Raw genomic sequence first — 14,808 nt, 5'->3', positions numbered from 1 at the left:
ATGTATGGCAAAAGGGAGTCAAAGAAATAATGCAGTGGAAAGTACTAATGAAGTGATAGTATGAATATGAAATGTGGTCGTTTGCCTAAATGAGAATTATGAGGTGTATTGTGTAAGTAAACACTGTGAACGGTCTATGAAATGCACAGCTGTATTGTATGGTATATGTGAATCCAGTGAACGGTCTATGAAACGCACAGGTGTATTGTGTAAGTAAACGATGTGAACGGTCTATGAAACACACAGGTGTATTGTATGGTATATGTGAATCCTCTGAACGGTCTATGAAACGTACAGGTGTATTCTCTGGAACCTCTGGGAGCTTGCCAGGTGCATGGGTGGATTCTTCTTCCATCAAGATTCCCAGCCTATCTGTTAACTTGTCAGTTCTAGCATCTTGATTTTGCATGCACTTGGTCAAGTTAGCGATTGCTTCCGTCAAGTTTGCAACCTGCTCCTCCACAGATGAAGTGTTTATCACCATGGCTTGCATGATTGTTGTAGACGATAGATAGTAGCATGGATTATCACACAAATTGATCCTTGATTGGCTAATGCTTTGCGGTGCAAGTGGAGAGGATCCATCACTTGAAGTATCATCATCTTCCTTTACAGCAAAGTTCTTGGATCTGGAGAGGTCAAGCAGAGCAAGAGTTTTCTTAATCTTTTCAGCAACATCGCTTCCTCCTTCGAGTGCGTTTGCGAAAGATCTTTCTCCTTTTGTGGATGAAGATCCAAAAATAGGGGTTGATGCAGACGACACTTGGAGTGCTTGTTGTCCTAAAGAGCTTGCCTTGCGCCTTGTAGTTGGTCCAAGGCTTCCAAAGGTAACATCGTGGATTCTTTCCATATCAGCATAAAACCTGGAGTTAGCAGCCTTGATGGATGTTGATCTGGAGTTGATTTTCTTTGAAGCCATTTCGACGTTCTTGAACTTTGGTGATCGAATAGTTGAAATGAGAGGTAGATATTGTCCAACTGGGCGTGCCAGAATTTGTAGACAATAAATTGCGTCGAGAAAATAAAATCAAGATCGTGAATATTGTAACAATCGTAGTATTTGATTTCAAGTAATATGAGTGTATAATCTCAATGAATCATCTGACTCTTCTTTTCAATAATAAATAAATTCAAGGGCCTTTGAGCTTGATCTTGAATCTATATTTGTTGTCACGAATGATGATCTTGAGCTCACTAGCACGAACTTTGATTTGAACTCGTACTCCTCGAATCTTTATCGTTCTTCGTTCTTGATCTTTAACTTGATTTCTTGAACTTGAACTTGATTGTTTGAAGCTTGAAACTTGTAGAGAAATTTGCAGCGTTTGATCTACAAGCTCTTTCTTACTTTTTGTTATAACGTCTGGTGTCTTTTCTGGGTTATGAAGACCCTTGTTTATAGTTGTGGGAGAGAAAAGTTATGATAAGAACAAACTCTTTCCGACCAATCAAATTGAAGTGTGACAAGGCTGCATTTGATTGGTTAGAATATGTCACTTGCACACGTGGCGCATATTTATTGGCCTTTTAATGTGGCTTGGCATGCCTTCTCATTTTGACACGCGGCATGATTCCATTGGTTCTTCTGTGTGACTTGGCGTGCCACGTCATTTGACACGTGGCACCAAACTGGTCCTCTAGGAAGATGACATCTTGGGCTTAATGAAGTGGGCTCATCATTTTAGCCCAATTAAATGGGCTAGCCCAATGGATTAAGACTTATTTATTAAGTCCATATATATATATTAATTCCATTATATTAGCCCATAATATTTATTTGGACTAGTACATTTAAAATATAATCCAAGTTATTTATTGAATTTGAACCCAATAAATTTTACATGCCTACAACCGTAACTACAGGGCAATTCAAACTCAATGATATCTTTTTTGAAAAAGAACTGTTTTATATAATATTATTTCTTATATAGAAATTAGGATATTTACGATTTAAATATTACCATATAAGAGACAATATTAAAAGCCAAACAATATTCGTGATTTTTATCATAATATTGATATATTAAATTCTTAACTGAAAAATAAATTTTATATTTTGAATCTAAAGCTAATCATACTTATCTGTAATTAGCATTTAGTAGGCCTTTAAAGAATTATTTCTTAACCGAGTATTTAACTTAGAATGGAAAGGTAAATATCATTCAAAATTTATACATGACTATATATGGATATATGAGTCAAAAATTATCATAAAGAAATATATTACATGACAGAGAATATTCATATAATAGTATTCCTTATATGGAAATAAGAATATTGCAATTCAAATATATTACCATATAGTAAAAGATAATATTATATGCCAAACAGTATTCATGGCAGATTTCATAATTGATATATTAATTTCATAACAAGAAAATAAACTTTAAATTTTGATTTAAAAGCTAATTGTATTTATCCATATTTAGCACTTAGCAGGCTTTTAAACCTTACCAATAGCATAATTTAAGGGCAATTCAAACTCAATGATATCTTTTTTAAAAAATAATTGTCTCTTAACCAATTATTATAGTAAATTAAAATTGAAAGATAGAAAAGGTAAATTCGATTGGGAAGGTAAATATCATTCAAAACTTAATATATGAAAATATATAGATATATGAGTCTAAATTTTGATTGAGATAATCTGGTGGTACATGTATAATATTTTAGTAAATTATTTGAATTCAAAGGTAACATTTTAGTATATTCGTATTACAACAAAAACAACAACCCAGTAAAATCTCACTCCACTTGGGGAGGATAGAGTTTACGCAGACCTTACCCCTACCCCGAAGGAGTAGAGAGATTATTTTCGGGAAACCCTCGGCTCAATAGGCGATTGAAATTTTGGTATATTCGTATTGAAATTCGAAAATTATAATTAATAAGTATTGCTACATAAGAAAATTAAGATTATGCGTGCCTTAGATCTAAAGGTAATTAAATATGCTTATTATTTACTTCATTTATTACTTTTAATTTGTTTAAATTTTGAAGACAAAAAATAATATGGAAAAATTAATTTATATTTTAAGTTTAACATTTAATACATGGATGTGAATAATTGATTAACAATCAAACGACATATATGGTAAAATAATATTGTGCTCAAGATCCATTCCACATAAGCCTATGTAGAATACTATATATTCGGATTCTAACCCTGTAATACTGTACGAACCTTCAGGTTAGTCTCTCAATTTTTGTTTTTCTATTATGAATAATTTATGTAAATAAAATTACGATCTCTTCAAACTAATTGAGTATTCGAAAAGCTTTTTTGGTTAGAATAACAAATTCTATGCTTTTATAGTTTTGTCCTAGCAAATAACATAAGTAATATTTGTTTGTCAAGCCATGCAGTTTGCGATGACCTTATGTGGCCTGCCACTGCTAAGGGATGATATGAGACAACTTCGTTCTTTTGTTTTTCGTTTTGGTGTATTGTTTGTTCAATAAGTTGTTGGTCTCCTACAAATTTCGCTACCAAAAAGAAATAAAGTTTTATATCTTTCTTCTTTTGAATTTCACTTTTCGGTTCTTCCGGAAAAAAAAACTCTTCCTCTTGAACACTATGAACTAACCAAAGTGTTCTCCAAGCAATGAACACGATGCTATGGTTTGAGATCGTGAAGCAATAAGGTACACTTAACATATATTTACTGCTCAGTAAATTTTTCTTAATCTAGCATATGCTACTTACTCATAAGTTACATTAATAAATTTAAAAGAAATCCTTTAATCTTATATTACTTATATTAATTTTAATTTAAAGTCGTCACTTATTTTTTTTCCTCAAATTTATTGTTTTAATGTTATTATTTTGTTGTGCTTTACTTGTCACGATCCCAAATTCCCTCCGTAGGATATCGTGATGGTACCTAATCTCTAAGACTAAATAAGCATATCAATTATGCGGAATAACTGAATATAAATATGAAACTCAATTCTTAACAACTTAAATAAATAAGAACGGCAACTTAAATAATCACAACTCCCAAAATCCGGTAGAAATAAGTCATAAGTTTCTAAGAATTTATCCTCAATGTCTCTATACATCAGAGTCTACAGAAAATAAGGAAAATAACATAATAAGGATAGAAGGGGAGTATGGAGTCTGCGGACACTGGTAGATATACCTCAAAATCTCCGAGTACGGCTAATTCACTGATGCCTGGTCTAATAGGAAGTACCTGGATCTGCACAATAAGATGTGCAGAGCGTAGTATGAGTAGTGACGAGGTCAGATCAGGCCCTACTGGAAATAATAAAATACATGGTGAAGAGTTAAACAATATAATAACAATAAAATGACAATGGAAAAGAATCAAGTAAGTAGTATGTCACAATTTAATTACACAGTATAAGGACAAATAATACCTCGCGGAAAGAAAACAGAAATTTACAACTTTAAAGAAATCACCAAAATAACCAGAAGCAAATGCATCCATAAAAAAATATCAACAAGGGTACTCCTGAGGTACCGCCTCGTATTCCCAATTCATAAATAAATTTAAAATATCACATTTTTCTTATATCACCACGGGAGCCTTCACATTTAATTTTAAAAAAAATATTTTTTTCCGAAATAACATCCCGCGTTTTAGCCACCCTTATCGCACCGCATGACTTCTAGTAGTTCCCCTACTAGTCATGCATATCAAGCCAACGTTATCTCATCGCATGCGTTTGAACACTCAGACCTTATACCACCGCATGTGTATCAATATCACAATATATCATAATTTGCACCTCAAGTGCCAAAATATTTCAACTTGCCAAAATAAATCAACAACAATAATATTTTCCACAATAAGGAGCTCACGGCTCAATCACAATGAGTACAAAAATCTCACAAAATATTCGGGAATGAATAACTCAACCAAAATAATATTTCACAATTTTCAACACGTTGCCTCCATACTAGATTTTTACAATGTCAAATACTTCATATTAATAATATTTAAATTTAAGAAAGCCAACCTTCAAATAATGCACAGAACAAAAGAGACAGAATTTCAACTAAACAGGTAAAACATTTAGTAGGAAAATGTCAGGCAATTTAAAATATAAAAATAGATCAATGATGATGAATATAACGGATAAAATAATGTAATTAAAATGCAACAATGATCTACACAATTTAAAGACATACCTTCCACATTTAGCCCATGTACACACTCATCACCTCGTGTACATGACTTTCAACACATCAAAATTTTCATTTCAATACTAATCCTGAGGAAAATTTCCCCCACACAAGGTCAGATAGGTCACTTGCCTCGACTTGTGTAATTCTTTACTCTGCTATGCCTTTGCCTCGTTAATTGGCCTCCGAAAGTCTCGTATCTAGTCACAATTAATTTGATTCAATCAATACAAATTATAGGAATAAATTTCATATGAAAATACAAATTTTCTAACAAAATCCGAAATTTAACCCAAAAATCACACCTGTGGCCTACATCTCGGAACCCGACAAAAGTTACAAAATATGAACGCACATTCAACCACGAGTCCAACCATACCAAATTTACCAAATTCCGACTTCAACTCGACCTCCAAATCTCAAATTCTTATTTTGAAATCCCTAGGCCCAAGTGCTTTAATTTCACCTCGAAAACATGTAATCTAGTCGAAATACTCAATGATAATCTAATATTATTAACTAACGATTATCACATGTGACCTACCTCAAGTTTTCCCGTGAGTTCTCTCTGAAAAATAGTCCAAAACCGAGTTGAAAATATCTAAAATAACAAAAAATGTTGGAACCTCTCTGTTTTGTAATCTGGTCAGTGCTTTCGCACCTGCGAAAACTTAGCCGTTTTTGCGGTCTCGCAGGTGCGAGGAACCAACTGCTTCTGCGGTCTACCCAAGTCACCACTGCCTCCACTTTTGCGCCTTCTCGTCCGCATTTGCGGTCACGCAGGTGCAGAATTTTCCTTCGCACCTGCGACCACTACCTCATTAGCCCCCTTTCCGCTTCTGCGAGTCCACACTTACGGGCAGTCCCTCCGCAGGTGTGATGACACTAGAAGTTGTAAAATTTCAGAATTTGCCTAAGTTCAAAAAATGATCTGATTTCAATCTGAATCACACTCGGGGTACTTGGGACCCCATTCGAATATACCAACAAGTCCTAAAACATCATACGAACTTACTCGAAATCTCAAATCACATCAAACAGCGCTAAAACCACGAATCATACCTCAATTCAAGCTTAGTGAAACTTAAGAATTTCCAACTTCTACATTCTATGGCGAAACCTATCAAATCAAGTCTGATTTACCTCAAATTTGGCACACAAGTCATAAATGACATAACGGAGCTATGAAAATTTTCAGAACTGGATTTCGACTCCGATATCAAAAAGTCAAATCCTCGGTCAAACTTCCAAACTTAAATTTCTATTTTAGCCATTTCAAGCATAATTTAGCTACGGACTTCCAAATAATTTTTCAGACACGCTCCTAAGTCCAAAATTACCATACGGAGCTATTAGAATTATCAAAACTGTATTCCAGGGTCGTTTATACATAAGTCAATATCCGGTCAACCTTTTCAACTTAAGTTTTCAACCTTGAGACTAAGTGTCTCAATTCATTCCAAAATCTCTCCGCACTCGAACTGACTATCCCAGCAAGTCACAATACAGCTATAAAGTACAGAATTAGCAGTAAATAGGAGAATGAGATTATAACTTTCAAAACGACCGGCCGGATCGTTACAACAATTAACATTACATTTGTTTTTGTTATAAGTAGATGTAACTAAGGAAGCTGAAGATTCCATAGATATGATGTATAGAAATATTTTACAAATGCAAAATGAATATATCAAAAATGAACAAGTGTGATGGAGAACTTGAAATACATAAAGAAGTTTGACTAGGTTATCAAGGTATATATTCATAACTGATTTAACTTATTATTATTTTTTAATTATTTATCATTACATTACATCTATCTTTTGTCACAAATGTAACTGAGGAATCTGAGGTTTCATGGATACGATGTATACAAATATCTCACAAATGCGAAATGAATATTTGAAAAATGAACAAGTACGACGGAGAATCGAAATATATAAAGGCGTTTTACCAAATCACCCGTTCAAGGAATGACCAAATATATTATGAATGTACAAGAGTTCTTTGTTTGGCATTATTCACAATCTCAAGAACACTACGCACATTAAAGATTATTTTGTGCTATTATTTTGTTTGCATTTTTTTTTTTGCTATACTAACTTATTGTCACGACCCCAAATTACCTCTGTAGGATGTCGTGATGGCACCTAGTATCTAAAACTAGGTAAGCCTATCAATGCGGAATAACAATAGAAATCTGAAATAAATAATCTTCAAATTCACATAATTACAACTTCCAAAACCCAGTAGAAATAAGTCACAAGCTTCTAAGAATTTATTCTTAATGTATCTATATATCAGAGTCTAAGAAAAATAGGGAAGCAACATAATAATGATAGAAGGGGACTCCGGAGTCTGCGGACGCTGGCAGATATACCTTGAAGTCTCCGTACACCGGTAACTCACTATGTCTGAGCTGGTAAGATGTACCTGGATCTGCACAAAAAGATGTGCAGAAGCGTAGTATGAGTACACCACAGCGGTACCCAGTAAGTGCCAAGCCTAACCTCGGTAGAGTAGTGACGAGGTCAGGTCAGGCCCTACTGGAATAATAAAAGATAAGGTGAAATGTTTAACAATATAATAAAAATGAAATGACAATGGAAATGAATCAAGTAAGTAGTATGTCACCAATTAACTACGCAAAATAACGGCAAATAATACCTCGTGGAAACAAAACAGAATTCTTTTCAACTTTAAAAAAAATACAACAATAATCAAAGGCAACTGCGGCCATAAATCAATATCAACAAGGGCACTCCCGAGGTACCGCCTCTAGTCCCAAATCATAAATAAATTCACAATATCTCATTTCTTTATATCACCGCGGGAGTCTTCACAATTTATTTTAAAGAAAATATTTTTTCCGAAATAGAATCCCGTATTTTAGCCACCATTATCACACCGCATGACTTCTAGTAGTTTCCCTACTAGCCACGCGTATCAAGCCACCTTTATCTGATCGCATGCGTTTCAATACCCAGACCTTATACCACCACATGCGTATCAATATCATAATATATCACAATTTGCACCTCAAGTGCCCAAATATTTCAACTTGCCAAAATAAATCAGAATCAGAATACTTTTCCACAATAAGGAGCTCATGGCTCAATCATAGTAAATACAAAAGTCTTCACAAAATATCCAGCAAAATAATATCCATTATTTCCACAATACGGACCTCACAGCTCAATCACAATGAATACAAAAATCTTCACAAAATATTCAGCAGAAATAATATTGACTTAACATCCAATTATTTAATGTAAAATACTTTATTTTTAATAATAAATTAATTTAAGGAAATTCAACCTTTAAATAATGCATAGAATAAAAGAAAACAGAGTTTTAACTAAATAGGTAAAAACAATTAGTAGAAAAAATGTCAGGCAACTTTAGGAATATAAAATAGATCAATGATGATGATAAAACAATTTAATTAATGTGTGACACAAATATACACAATGTAAAAATATAATCTTTCATATTTAGCCTGTGTACACACTCGTCACCTCGTGTACATGACTTTCATCACATTATAATTATTCCATCAATATCAATCCTAGGAAAAATTTCCCCCACACAAGGTTAGACAAGTCACTTACCTCGACTTGCTTCAATTTAATCCACTAGTAGGCCTTTTCCTCGATTATCCAATTCTGAATGGCTCGAATCTAGCCAAAATAATTCGATACAGTCAACAAAAATTATAGGAATCAATTTCATACGAAAATACTAAATTTTTCAATAAAATCCGAAATTAGCTCAAAAATTGCCTGTGGGCCCACGTCTTGGAATCCGACGAAAATCACAAAATCCGATAACCCATTCAATTACGAGTCCAACCATACCAGTTTCACTCAAATCTGACTCCGAAATCTCAAAAATTCGTTTCTATGGGATTTCTAAAATTTTCCCAATATCAATCTCAAAACACTAATTAAATGGTGAAAACAATGATATATTCACGTATATTGACCAAATCCGAGTTAGAATCACTTACCCCCAATATTTTTCCTTGAAAATCTATCAAAAATAGCCTCTGCTCAAACTCTAATTTGTCAAAAATGGCGAATGGGATGAAGTCCCTTGCTTTATAATTTACAGATCTGTCCAGGCTGCCTTCGATCCCGGGCCTCAATCCTGGCCCTCGATCCTGGCTTCGATCATGGGCCTTCGATCCTCGGCCTCGATCCTGGGCCTCGATCTTCGTCCTTCGATACTCGGCTCGATTTCTGGGCTCGATTTTTCTGCATTTCTAGCATAAATATTACAGCAGCTTTTGCAGCAGCTGTTTAGGTCCAACTTATGATTCATTAACCATCCGAAACTCACCCGAGGCCCTCGGGCCCCCAACCAAATGCACCAACAAGTCCTAAAATATCATACAGACTTAGTCGAAACCTCAAATCACATCAACAAGTCCTAAATTCTTAATGAAACTTAAGAATTTCCAACTTCTACATTCGATGCCGAAACCTATTAAATCAAGTCTGATTGGTCTCAAATTTTGCACACAAGTCATAAATGACATAACAGAGCTATGAAAATATTCAGAACTGGATTCCGATCCCGATATCAAAAAGTCAACTCCCCGGTCAAACTTCAAAACTTAAATTCCTATTTTAGCCATTTCAAGCCTAGTTTCACTACGGACGTCCAAATAAAATTTCGATCACGCTCTGAAATCCAAAATCACCACACAGAGCTGTTGGAATCATTAAAATTCTATTCTGGGTTCGTTTACACATAGGTCGACATCCAGCCAACCTTTTCAACTTAAGTTTTAAACTTTGGAACTAAGTGTTCCAATTCATTCTAAAATCTCTCCTGACCTGAACCAACTACCCCGGCAAGTCACATAACAGTTATAAAGTACAGAATGAGCAGTAAATAGGGTAATGGGGCTACAACCTTTAAAACGACTGGCCGGGTCGTTACACTTATATGCACGACTATTATGATTTTTTTTAGGTGATACATGACTATTATGATTATATGTATGTCTTTTTTATATATATAGATCCATATTTTCAAAAAAATTGTATTCATTGTTTTAGTATATGCAACCTAAACTAATAAATAATAATTAAAAGAAGAAAAACAGAAGGTAAGATTGAATACAATTGAATCATATGTGATACAAAATTTTAACTATGCTTATTGGCCCGTTGAATACAATTGAAGCATGAGAATTACTTTTGAAAGTTTGGATATTTTATCGGCACGTTGACAATAAAAGTTAGAGGATCAAGATGTGATTATTCATTATATTATATCGTGATTCTAATAGAATTTGTGTTTTAACTATTTGAGCTAATAGTTATAACATAAACTAATGATGAAATAGCCACACAAAGAAAATAATAAAATAATATATCAAAACCACAAAAACATGTGAAAAGTTTTGATTTCGTGAAAACGTTCTCATTATGAATGATAATGTGAATCAAAGTGATGATATAAAAATAATAACAAAATTGGTGCTAAATATAAATTATAAAAATGTCAATCTATTATCTGTTATTAAAAGTTACATCTACTGTAATTAGATAAATGATTGTGAGAAAATATTACCAAATAGAAATTCATAAATTGAGTAAATTTCCATTCTTGGCCCACTTATTTAGACTATTATTTGTTGCAAGTAGAATTTAGCGTGACAATAATAAATATTTTCCGCGCATCTTAATTAATGCTTAGCTACCTGCTTTCAGAGGCGGCAGAAGGTGATAATGTTCCTTTCCTCTTTTGGAAATAAATATTTATTCCCAAAAAGCAAAAGCTTGTCTACCAAATTTGGAAACTGAACAATTATGGTATAATATCATCAATAGGTCCCTATTTTGCTGTGACCTCTTTTAACTTTTCCACTATGATAATCAAACTAGAATAAAATTTGAATTTGAAAAATAGAGACACCCTTTATTGTCATTGCTATTTATCTTGTCCAGTGCTTGATTTAAGGAAGTCTAATTAGCTTTAAGGAAGTCTAATTAAAGCTAATGAAAGCTTCATTGCATATGAAAATAAGAAAGTTTCTATATATATATATATATATATATATATATATATATATATATATATATATATTCACTACAAAGAATTACCAAAGCTTTATGTTCTAGTGATAGCTTACGTTTTTAGAATTGTATAGATCTGTTTTTTTCTCTTGTACTTACTAGATAACTGACTGTGTTATTAATCTAGGCTCTAGCTATGGTTTTGTAAGGTTTTCAAAGGTAATTAATACAAAAGTTAGTTACCTAAAAAAAGAATTACCAAAACCAAGCCAAGGTTACAGATTATCTACGGGATCCTATTAAAATTTCTAGATCAAAGCAAAAAATATCCCATCTAATATTTATGGACAATCTAATAATTTTTGCTAAAGCAAAAAAAATAACAAAAGTTTAATGTCATTATTGACACACTAAACTACTTTGATAATATCTCGGAAACAAAATAAATTTTAACAAAGTCAAAATCTTTTCTCTAATGACGGGCAAAAACCAACCAAAAAAAAAAGACCTGGAGATTTATCTAAAACAAAGAAGGAGTTAGGGGACAAATCTTAGCCTTAAAATCTCTCTAAAAAAATTAGAGCTGACACATCACAGAAATTAGGACGAAAGGGGTAATAATAAGTCATAGAAGAGATTACTCTTTGGGTGTTTACAAGAATAATTAGGTGCACCGTAAGGGATGGGGAAAAAAAAAATTAATTGCATGATAAATGGACACCAAATTCCGTCCCCCTAGCAGAAGCTTAAAATGCCTACCTAGTTGAAATTAATACTAATGGATTTTTACATGTTTATTTTTTTAGTTAGTATATAACAACAACAACAACAACAAAATCTCACTTGTGCTATTATTTGCAAAGCTTCAGTTGGAATGGCCTGTAACAATTCGGGCTCTTTGATTTTTGCAATAAAAGGAATAGCAACTCTCGCAGGAATTTTCAATATCTTAGATTTGTTCCCGTCCCTCAAGTTTCTTGAGTTCACCATAGGATCCAAGCAAAAGCTAGTTAAAACACTACTAAAAACAGTTGTTTACCAATGTAATTTTCAATGAATTGCCTAATAATTTATTCATATTAATTAACGATATTGCTAATATAATTTTACTTACTTTAGTTGTCAATTTAAGATAATTAAACAATCACCAATATTTGTCACGTATACCAATAATAAACTTTTACCTAGTATGTAATTATCAATGTATAGGCTAGTGAATCACTAACATTACTTAAGAATATGTTCTTAGTACACTTCTACTTAGTGTAATTATCAATCTATAAGCTAATTATAACTATTACACTTCTCCTTATTGTAACTATCAATATATAGGCTAATCAATTATTAACATTATTTAACGATACCACTAATAAACCTCTACATAATTTAATTATTAATTTAGAGATAAACAATCACTAACATTTCTCATAAATAGCATTAATACACTTTCATTTAGTGTATAATTATCAATGTATAGGCTAATCAATCACTAACATCACCTATATTAGGATGCCACTAGTTCACTAATACTTAGTGTTATTATCAATGTATATAGGTTAATCAATCACCAACATTAGTTACAGATATATTATTAATACACTTATACTTCGTGTAATATGAATCTACGAGCTAAATACAACTAATACACTTTTACTTAGTATATTATCAATATGTATGATAATCAATTGTTAACATTACTTATGGACACCGTTAATATACTTCTACTTACAGTAATTATTAATTTATAAGATAAATCATCACTAATATTTCTTACGAAAACGACTAATACACTTCTTCTTAGTGTGTAATTATTAATGTATAGGTTAATCAATATAGTTAAGGACACTGCAAATTCACTTTTACTTTATGTAATTACAAATTACTAAGCTGATTACCACTAATATCTTTTTAAGTAGTGTGATTACCATGAATACAGTTACACTTAGTGTAATTTTTAATAAATAGGCTAATCAACCACTAAGATAATTAAGTAAATACTTACCGAGGGACTTACCGACGGCCTTCCTCGCTATTGTATAATAAAAAATACAAAATAATAATGTATAAGATTATATATTTAAATTACCGACGGAAGTCCATCGGTACCGTAAGAACATAATTCAAAATATTATATAAATGCAACAGCGATTGAGTCCGTCGATAACTTTATTTTCTTTTTCATTAATTTTTTTAAATACATCGAGAGACACCGTCGGTACCTAAAAAAATAATTCAAAAATATAAATACAAAATGTTGCGAGAGAGTCCGCCGGTAATTTATCGACGGAATGCATCGGTACAACCAACTAAATTTTGACCGGTCAAAGTATCATTATTTATCCAGAGTTGTCCGTCGGTACTTTTTTAAAAAAATTAGAAATTAAAAAGTTCAAAAGTACCGAGGGACTCCGACGGAAACTCCCTCGGAATAGCGACGGAAAAATGTATGTCGGTACTGTTGCGCCGGTAAACAGTTGTTTTTTAGTAGTGAAATCCATCAAGAATGTGATCTCCTTCTTGAAGAAAATTTTCGTGAACACGAAGCTAGCGTAGAAAGAAATAACAATGAGCCCCTTGATCAAGAAGATATTTTGCACCTTCTTTTAAGGCTTAAAGACAAGGAGAGCCACAACTTTAAGATCCCTTTAACAAGAGATAACATCAAAGCTATAGTCTTGGTAAGTAATAATACCTAGATCTTCATGTCAATCTCTTCCCCCTTTTCTTCTTCTTAAAAAAGTACTTATTATTTATTTTTGACTACAAATGAACCCTAAAATTGCCTATCAATTGGGCACCAACAGGACATGTTCGCTGCCGGAACTGTGACATCAGCAACTACACTTGAATGGGCCATGTCTGAAATAATGAAGAATCCAACTATCATGAAAAACATGCAAGCTGAAGTCAGAGAGATCTTGAAAGGAAGAAAAATAGTTGATCAATATGATATTCAGAATCTGAAGTACTTGAAATTAGTTGTCAAGGAAACTCTAAGGCTTCATCCTCCTGGTCCATTGTCTTTACCTAGGGAATCAATAGAGCAATGTGAGGTTAATGGGTACATCATACCTAATAAAACTATAGCCCTAGTGAATATGTGGGCAATGGGAAGGGATCCTCACTATTGGCATGATCCAGAGAAATTTGAGCCCGAGAGGTTCAATATTCTTGTTGATGATATCAAAGAATCAATTCCTTTTGAGTTCTTGGGATTTGGATTTGGAAAAAGAGTTTGTCCAGGAATATCATTTGGTACAGCAACCCTTGAGCTAACTCTAGCTAGATTACTGTACCATTTTGACTGGAAACTTCCTAATGGTATGAATTCAGAGGAATTAGATATGACTGAGAAATTTGGTGCTAATGTTGTAAGGAAAAACAACTTATACTTAATTGCTTCACCATATGAGTAATTATTTGACCCTAACTCTCTAACTGATACGATTTGGTTTTCACCTAGTGTGTTAAGTATAATAAAGATAAGTCGTTGAGTACTTTCTCTTTTGGTTTCTTTATTTTTCCTTATAATTACTTGTACAGTTGTACTCCTCATGTACTACCGCAACAACAACAACAATCCAGTATAATCCCACTAGTGGGGTCTGGGGAGGGTAGTGTGTACGC

At 33.0% G+C, this 14,808-nt stretch overlaps 1 protein-coding gene across 1 annotated transcript; it reads left to right on the top strand.

Annotated features, from left to right (window-relative positions):
- The first annotated feature begins 284 nt into the window (after positions 1–284).
- Positions 285–14,597, top strand: LOC107804568 (premnaspirodiene oxygenase-like). Its single transcript, XM_075231444.1, has 6 exons — positions 285–330; positions 673–827; positions 11,344–11,400; positions 12,020–12,190; positions 13,656–13,859; positions 13,986–14,597. Exons 1-6 carry the CDS (start codon positions 285–287, stop codon positions 14,595–14,597), a joined length of 1,245 nt encoding a protein of 414 aa, XP_075087545.1.
- Positions 14,598–14,808: the final 211 nt, after the last annotated feature.

Source organism: Nicotiana tabacum, chromosome 15 (genome assembly GCF_000715075.1).
Source record: "Nicotiana tabacum cultivar K326 chromosome 15, ASM71507v2, whole genome shotgun sequence".
NCBI lineage: Eukaryota > Viridiplantae > Streptophyta > Magnoliopsida > Solanales > Solanaceae > Nicotiana > Nicotiana tabacum.
The sequence above is the reverse complement of the archived record's forward strand: the minus strand, read 5'-3'. Positions and strand labels throughout refer to the sequence as shown.

What these genes read in the sequence shown, in the direction of transcription:
- LOC107804568 (XM_075231444.1), top strand. Translation starts at nt 285, where the DNA reads ATGAAACGTACAGGTGTATTCTCTGGAACCTCTGGGAGCTTGCCAG. An exon ending in AACCTCTGGGAGCTTGCCAG is followed by an intron (nt 331 to 672) that starts GTGCATGGGTGG and finishes TAATCTTTTCAG; the next exon opens with CAACATCGCTTCCTCCTTCG. An exon ending in GTTTTGTAAGGTTTTCAAAG is followed by an intron (nt 11,401 to 12,019) that starts GTAATTAATACA and finishes CAACAACAAAAT; the next exon opens with CTCACTTGTGCTATTATTTG.